Here is an 8,139-nt window from a genome sequence, read left to right as displayed (position 1 = left end):
CCAAACGTCCTTTGTATAACATGTGACCTTTATAAAACAAAAAAACCTGCTCATCCACCTGACACCGTGAATGCCAACCTGTGAACTAACCTGGTTTATGTCCTCTAACCATAGATATTTTACTGCAGTTAACTTCACACCCCTGTTCACATTAATGTGACTTACACAACAAGTTACCATGAGTCAGCAATCTCGAGCAGCCTGTTGTATAATGGAGAAGGGGGTTTGACGGTGATGTCATGTAAAGGCAATGGGGTAGCTACTGGATATAGAGAGACGTTGCGAGACTTACTACATTTTCTTCAGGTCAACCACCTGACCCATGTGAACTACTGTATATTTAATTACTGATGATTATTATTGATGATTATCTTCACCATAGGTCATCAATTTCTGATCAGTGGAGTCCAACATCCAGGACCCCACAGATCAGCTGTTTCAATAGCGCCATACATTGTGCAGAAGGCAGTGCTTGGTATTGCAGTTTTGCAATGAAGGGGATGTCATCAGCACAGGAAAGAAGCGGCAGCACTTGCGCCACATCCTCTTGATACAGCTGATCGGTCGGTGTCCAGGGCGTTGGAGTGATCCCAACTGATTTGATATTGATGATCTATCTTAATCAATATTTTAGTCTTGCAAAACCCTGTTACAGTGGTGTAGCTAGGAATGGTGGGACCTCAAGGTGAACATTTGACATGGGCCCCTTCTCCCCCGACCGACCCCAACCTTTCCACACTATTATGCCCACTAATGCCCCGGGTGCTGTGGTAGCCACTACCCTGGTAGTTACGCCCCTGCCCCAGGATGAGGCCTTATCAGGTTTAAGCCTATGGAGGATACAGTATATCCTGGGGGTAATGGCGGCCCCTTCACCCCTTGTAGTGTGCACATGAACTTAGCACATGTGGTTATCTGTTTACGTGGACAATAAGGGTAGCTCTGTCAGAAAGCGGACATCCCCTTTAAGAGCAGAACTCCCTCTGTATAGACATGCGTCAGTAATAATGGAGCTGCTGATTATCTGTCAGGTAATTACTGCTAGAACATTAATTACAAGCAGCTTATCTATGACATGACGCAACATCGGAAAAGCATGGCCCATGTTACACAAACAAGTTTGTTTTGAATGTCACGACCACGTGACCGATTCCTCCAGCGGCCATATTTGATTTGGGCAACTGAGCTTCTCCTGTGATCCAGAACATCAGAAAACAAATGTCAAGGATAAACTCGTGATGTGCTCTCATGCCCGATCATCAGGGATGAATTCCTAGTGTTATTTCCATGACTAGACTTATATGGCAAGAAGAGACGATGCCCTAAAGAAATATGGCGACCGGCCTACGCGTCACGCGTTAAGGGGCGGAGCTGTTTCCTTGGCAGCGCTTGGATCGGTGACGTCACGTTGCCTATATAATACACCGCAGGACGGCCCTGCGTCAGATTGAGCGCAGTGACATATCGAGAATAATCGGGGTTCCCGCTTCAACAGTGATTGGACGGAACCCATTGCACCGACAACATGAGCTCCCAAGTCCGTCAGAACTACCACCAGGACTGCGAGGCCGCCATTAACCGCCAGGTCAACCTGGAGCTGTACGCCTCCTATGTCTACCTATCCATGGTGCGTATATAGCCTGTCCTATATAATAATACTATGGGGTGGGACTGCAAGGCTCAGCAGGCAGTGGGCTGTTATTTCTTACAGGGGCAGTCCACTTTAGTGTCTATTGTCAGTATTCCTGGAATGGTCTGCTCCAGCCCCCTGTGTTTGGTAATGGTTTGGTCCAGGTGGTGTCCTCTACATCTTCTGACACTGTGGGTTTCCGCAGGCTGATGTGTTGGGTCTTAAATGGATTTTCCCACCATTTGTACAGGGGAGGGGACTGCTGGTGCCCCCCTGACCATAGGCATAGGCTGCTAGTGGTTATCTATGGGGCTGTATGTGTTGCTCAGGCCCATAGATATGGTGGCCAGTGATCTGACACCTTCCCTATTGACTGCTGTTATTGTAGATGGTTGTCAGGGTGCTGTTGTCTGCCATATTGGGAGATGGATATCTGCCTAGTCATTGGTCCCGGTTCTGGGTAATGGATAAGTTGCCTGGTTTGTGCCCATGGCCCGGTCATAGCACTGACTACATGATGCTGCTGCCCATCCCGTGGTGTCCAGTATGGTTGTCGCTTGGCAAGCACATTCATGGAGCTGTTCACATGGTCAGAATCAATGATGTTTTCGTAATAATCATAATTTCCTCTTCCATTTCTGTTGCTCTGCCATGTTGGGGATCAGATCAATGGGCCTGGTCAGCGAAGCCGGCTGAATCTATTGTGGCACGATTGAGCAGGGCGTCATCCTGGCAGAATCGGCAAGTAATTTTACTGTGACTTTATGAAATGTCACAACCCTATAGGGCTGAAAGTGGCTGAGGCTTATGAGCCCCACTTTGTAGCTTGACTATGTGGCGATCTGTAGAATAAAATCTGTTGTGGCGCATGAATACAGGTAGATGTGCTGTAATACAGGTGCTGAAGTAAAAATGGCCACGTATCAGGTGCAGAGGTTGTAATCTTGTCTTGGCCCTGGAGCCTTGGGGGGACCAAGGCCTCTACAGCATAAGGAAACAGTATGATGGCACACTGTATTTGTGGTCCCTATATATATTAAGGTGCTATTATTTATGCAGGTTCCTCCCATAGCCGCTTGATCCTCGGGCCTTAGTTCCAGTGTTATTGGCCTCTTATGGGTTAATGAGACCAGTTTGATATCAAGACGCAGCAGATGTTCTCGACTAGACCAAAGGTGAAGGGTGTGGACGGAGTGCGGCAGATGGCGGCCTGTTCAGGCAGATCAATGTCCTGTACAATAGACCTATCTATGTGCTGCAGCTGTAGGCGCCCCATGTTATATAAGCTCGTTGTGTAAGTGACACCTCATTGTCTAAATGCACGTTGGGCGGCAATGGCGGATGTCTGGAGCAGCCTTAAGGGTATCGTTCCTTTTTCTTTCATCTTCCTAGGACTTCATGTACAGCTTTCACCATTGCTGCAGCGAGGGTTAAACATCGCCAAAGCGTCTTGTGTGCAAAAAACGATACAAAGACACGCTGACCTCTAAGAATGTTTTGTGTGCGTGTGGTGGGAGGTGTCTTGTACCATGTGCGGTTCATGGCAAAGAATCATTGCAGTGCCCTCTGCTGGCCACGATGCAGAACAAAGTCTTGGGTGTCTGCCTATGAGTAAGGCTCAGCTTCTGTAATCTGTCCATAAGTAATGCGTAAGGCCTAGCGTGATAAATGCCAGGTCATAGGAACTAGTCTAATATATAGACCTGACCATGGCGTGAAGACACTGACATTTTATAAGCTTTTCTGGGGCTGTAATATTACTGACTCCTTGCACAATACTAAGGCTAAACCAGGATGCCGTCACCCACAGCCCCGGCTGCTATTAATACTGTCATGTCTTCTTCTCTTTCAGTCTTATTACTTTGATCGTGACGACGTGGCATTGAAGAACTTTGCAAAATACTTTCTACACCAATCCCACGAAGAGCGTGAGCACGCCGAAAAACTTCTGAAGCTGCAGAATCAACGCGGAGGAAGAATTGTCTTGCAGGATGTGAGGGTAAGAATTGTGGCACTGAATTCTGGGGGATGGGTGCTGTACTTCAATACACGGTAGTGTAACTGTATGAGCATTTAAATTTTATTTTTATTTTTTTCAGAAGTTGTAGTGTTTTAATGGGACCTTTTTTGGAGTAACATCTATTCCTTCCCAAACACATTACAATGGGTTTTGTGCCCTTCACTTTTTTCTGCTGGGTTCTGTATATGGCCAGCTTTAGTCAGTGTCAGCCACACTTGGCACACTTTAAGACTAAGTTCACAGAGTACATTTGGCCAAGTTTAAGTCCAGGCCTTTACTTTGTTGAGGTCACATCTAGTAGTAGCATCAAATGATTAACCAGATCAAATACAGACTTGTGTAACCAATAGACTTGGCTGTGTATACACTGCACTGCATGACAAAGGGTAGAACCTGACCTTTACTATCAGTTATGGGACTAGGTAGTGTTAGAAAGTAGGTGATGGGGTTGTGAGGGACTTGTATGAAGTGGGGTGGCTCCCCAGCATGTTAAATGGATCTCAGGACCTGGAGCTCTTGTATGGTGTGACGTGTATGGCTGTCTGCATGTATAAGGGCTAGTTCACACAGGGGTATGGAGGTGGTTTTTGACAATGGATTTCACCTCAAAATCCGCCTCCATACAATGGTGGTCTATAGAGATCACTATCGTTTTTTGTTTTTTTTTCAGCTAGCACGCTGCCCTTTCTTCAGGTGGATTCCGTGGGTCGCTGAGCTGCAGCTTCCGCCTGGTGGCTGACACCTCTGGAGTCGGCCCATTCATTTGAGCCAACTCTGTAGGGAGAAGCTGCAACCACGACTGTTGTGGCAGGCAGGTTTTGACCCGAGAGTGACACGGCTCCCCGCATCACTCTGTGCCAAAATCCGTGCCCCCCCCCCCCCAATGTGAACGAGCCCTTATGTATAGATGTCTCCTCTGTTCAGTTTGACCCTTTACCTTCCAGTGATCACATGAGATTTCCTGACACACCTGCTTTAATACCAGTCTCCAAACACCTATAGGGAGTTCTCATGACTTCTGTTCCTCCTACCCCTCTAAATCCTTGAAGGAAAGGTGACCCTGGCAGTGTGTAATAGTTACCAGTTTTTACATATCTTATTCTTGCCCATGACTGTACCCCTTGGGAGGTAGGACGCCTGTCCAGGACTGGAAACCTTGAGAATCGAAACAATGTAATGTTAGAAGAAAAAACTGATACAAAAAAATCTTGTTCTGTAGCAGAATCCTACTCTAGGGAAATGTGAACGTGACCTAAATGACTTCTACCCGTTCTATGTATATCGGCATCAATGTTTCAGATTTGTAACTCTATATATCCTGCAAACTGAGTCAGCAGCTCATTGGAAGAGGCTATACCCTAGAGATGGCTCCCCCCCCCCCCCCCCCCGATTGGGCAGTACCATTCTGGGCTGCTTGTCAGTGCTGCTTACAGAAGAACTCTAAGTGCCCTGAAGTCTTAGTATGCTGAAACCCTTCCATGTTTACAAGCTTGTACCAGTACTGTGGGGACTAATACAAAAGTGCAGGGAGGTTTTCTGTCCATGACAAGAACCATTTTAGGGTGTAGAAAATCAATGCTGTTACTTTAACTCGCTCTATAAATTATCCCCCCTCATAGGTGTCACAAACAGAAACCAACAGCAATGGATTTTTTTTTTTTTTTCTTCTAACACGTAGGAATAGCCCTAAGAGAGGCCATTCTTCTCCTACCTTTAGATGTCTTCTGTGCCGTAGTTCAGTAGTAGTCCAGGTTTTCTTCTGTGTGCAAATTAGTTCTCTCGCAGCACTGGGGGCGTCCTCAATAGAGATGAGCGAGTACTGTTCGGGTCAGCCGAACAGCACGCTTGCATAGAAATGAATGGACGTAGCCGGCACGCAGGGGGGTTAAGCGGCCGGCCGCCGTCAAAGCGGAAGTACCAGGTGCATCCATTCATTTCTATGGAGCGTGCTGTTCGGATCGGCTGATCCGAACAGTACTCGCTCATCTCTAGTCCCCCAATGCTGTGAGAAATCTCCAGCGACTCCTCCATCATTGCCTGGAATGGTCTCTCCCTGCATCTTCTTCTGTTCTGGGTTTTAATCTTCTAGGCATGCGCAGTTTGCTTTGCCATTGGCCGCAGCTGACTGTGCATGTCTATGGCTACAAGAAAATGGCCGCTTGCACCAGCTTACTGTGAAACCCAGGATGGAAGAAGACACAGGGAGAAGGGTGTTCTTGAAGATGGAGGCTTCACTGGAGATTTCTCACAGCATTGCGGACGCCCCCAGTGCTGTGAACTCTTTTGCATAACGAAGAAAACCGGGATTTCTACAAAACGGCGGCGCAGAAAAGACATCTAAAGGTAGAAGAATGGCCTTTCTTAAGGCTATTCCTACGTGTTAGTCAGAAAAAAAGATCCCTTTAGTTTTATGCTTATTTAGCCCCCTTCCTACTCCATACTACATTGCACAGAGTGTATAGTTACACTTCCAGCTGAATATATTGCACATGTGTGATGGCGCCACTGCAATAATAGATGTCAGTCTTACCTGGCCCTATATCTGGCTCCTCTTGCTTAGCAATGACAAGGCAGCCCTCTATCACAGAATGTCAGAGCCTTCTGGGTCTTTGTATGCCCTCCGAGCTCAACTACTTATGGCATAATCAAATTATAGTGTTCTCTATAACAGAGGCCTTTCCAGTCATGTGACCTATTCTAGCAATGTGCTTACATATATGTGCTGATCCCTGGTGACACTCCCTCACTTCTGAGAACCAGTCTACCCTCCAGGCAGTGTTTTTAGGCTTCATTATGTGATGTGTGGGTGTTCCCATACACATGCTGCTACAGGAACCACCATAGATGTCTCCAGACCTGTCAGTAATACTTTAGTTTATGAGCCGTGCAGACTTGATGCCAGCAATACTGTATATACTCATTTAACATCATGACTTGTGCTCTATTAAGACAAATGTCTATGCTGCAGTACTAGTCACAACCTGTTGTTGGGTGTGGCACTGTTTTCAGAATAGTTATGTTTTTCAATTTCTGCATAGCCAAAGTCCTGAGTGTTTCAGAACATCTTATATTTGGGATAAATTTTTCTGAGCTACTGCAAGGTAGGCTCTTGTAGAAAATGTGGCTTAAGTATTGGGCAGTATGTACTAGATAAATGGGGGCACAATCATGAAGGCTGAGATGTATCACAGGGCATGTGACTAGTAATAAGTGTTATAGTTATGTATTTAATCTGCAGAACAGATCTGATATTTTGTGGATCACTGTAGATCAATAGCCCAATATTGGTGGCAGGATTCGAATGTGGATGACATCATAACATCTTTGTAATTTTTGATTTTTAGAAGCCAGACCGTGATGAGTGGGGCAGCGGGCTGGAGGCCCTAGAATGTGCCTTGCAGCTGGAGAAGAACGTCAACCAGTCCCTTCTGGAACTGCACAAATTGTCTACAGATCGGAATGATCCTCATGTAAGTGACTGTGGGGTGTCCTGTTACTGAGCGTCTTATCCCTCCCAGCATTCTCATCCTCTGATGTGCATGTATGTTGTCTGCAGCATCTCCTTAGAGCCTGTTGCAGAGAATCTGAAAATCTATAGGGATAAGTCCTGCAAGGAGGGTTCCCCCCCCCTCCCTCAACTTTCAATTTTGAAACGGCAGACCCATTATAATCAGTGGGTCCACCAGTCAGTGCAACTGCTGTTGTAGTGGTCTGGCTCTCCATCATTTGGGTCCCCAATGGACCTGAACAAAGAGCCTGGCGCTAGTGAGACATTCCCCCCCCCCCCCCCCCCCCCGACTCCAGCATACCAAGCACTGTTGTCTTTAAGACAAATGACTTATTCTTTGTATTTATCTTCACAGCTCTGTGACTTCTTGGAAACACACTACCTTGATGAGCAGGTGAAATCCATGAAGGAGCTGGGTGACCATGTGACCAACCTTCGGCGAATGGGAGCCCCACAAAATGGCATGGCCGAATACCTCTTTGACAAACACACACTGGGAGAATGCCACGACTAAGATCTCTCCTGTCCTGCTTGATATGCGCTTTCCTCTTAATGTTCGTTTGTGAAAATTTATTTGTTTCTTGCTATATTTTGCCACCAATAAAGCTCTTCTACTAGTATGTATGGCTGTGCGGACCTGATCACTTCTACAGTACAGACCAAAAGTTTGGACACCTTCTCATTCAAAGCTTTCTGTATTTTCATGACTGACAATTGTAGATTCACACTGAAGGCATCAAAACTATGAAGTAGCATGTGGAATTATAAACTTACCAAAAAAGTGTGAAACAACTGAAAATCTGTCTTATATTCTCGGTTCTTCAAAGTAGCCACCTTTTGCTTTGATTCTTGCTTTGCACACTCTTGGCATTGTCTTGAGCTTCAAGAGGTAGTCACCTAAAATGGTTTTCACTTCACAGGTGTGCCCTGTCAGGTTTAATAAGTGGGATTTCTTGCCTTATACATGGGGTTGGGAGCATC

At 46.2% G+C, this 8,139-nt stretch overlaps 1 protein-coding gene across 1 annotated transcript; it reads left to right on the top strand.

Annotated features, from left to right (window-relative positions):
* The first annotated feature begins 1,407 nt into the window (after positions 1–1,407).
* On the top strand, positions 1,408–7,778 carry FTH1 (ferritin heavy chain 1). Its single transcript, XM_075281418.1, has 4 exons — positions 1,408–1,627; positions 3,483–3,629; positions 6,995–7,120; positions 7,514–7,778. Exons 1-4 carry the CDS (start codon positions 1,526–1,528, stop codon positions 7,670–7,672), a joined length of 534 nt encoding a protein of 177 aa, XP_075137519.1. The 5' UTR covers positions 1,408–1,525; the 3' UTR covers positions 7,673–7,778.
* The last annotated feature ends 361 nt before the right edge of the window (positions 7,779–8,139 follow it).

This window comes from Leptodactylus fuscus, chromosome 7 (genome assembly GCF_031893055.1).
Source record: "Leptodactylus fuscus isolate aLepFus1 chromosome 7, aLepFus1.hap2, whole genome shotgun sequence".
Taxonomy (NCBI): domain Eukaryota; kingdom Metazoa; phylum Chordata; class Amphibia; order Anura; family Leptodactylidae; genus Leptodactylus; species Leptodactylus fuscus.
Note: the sequence above shows the minus strand (reverse complement) of the source record. Positions and strands in the feature narration are given on the sequence as shown.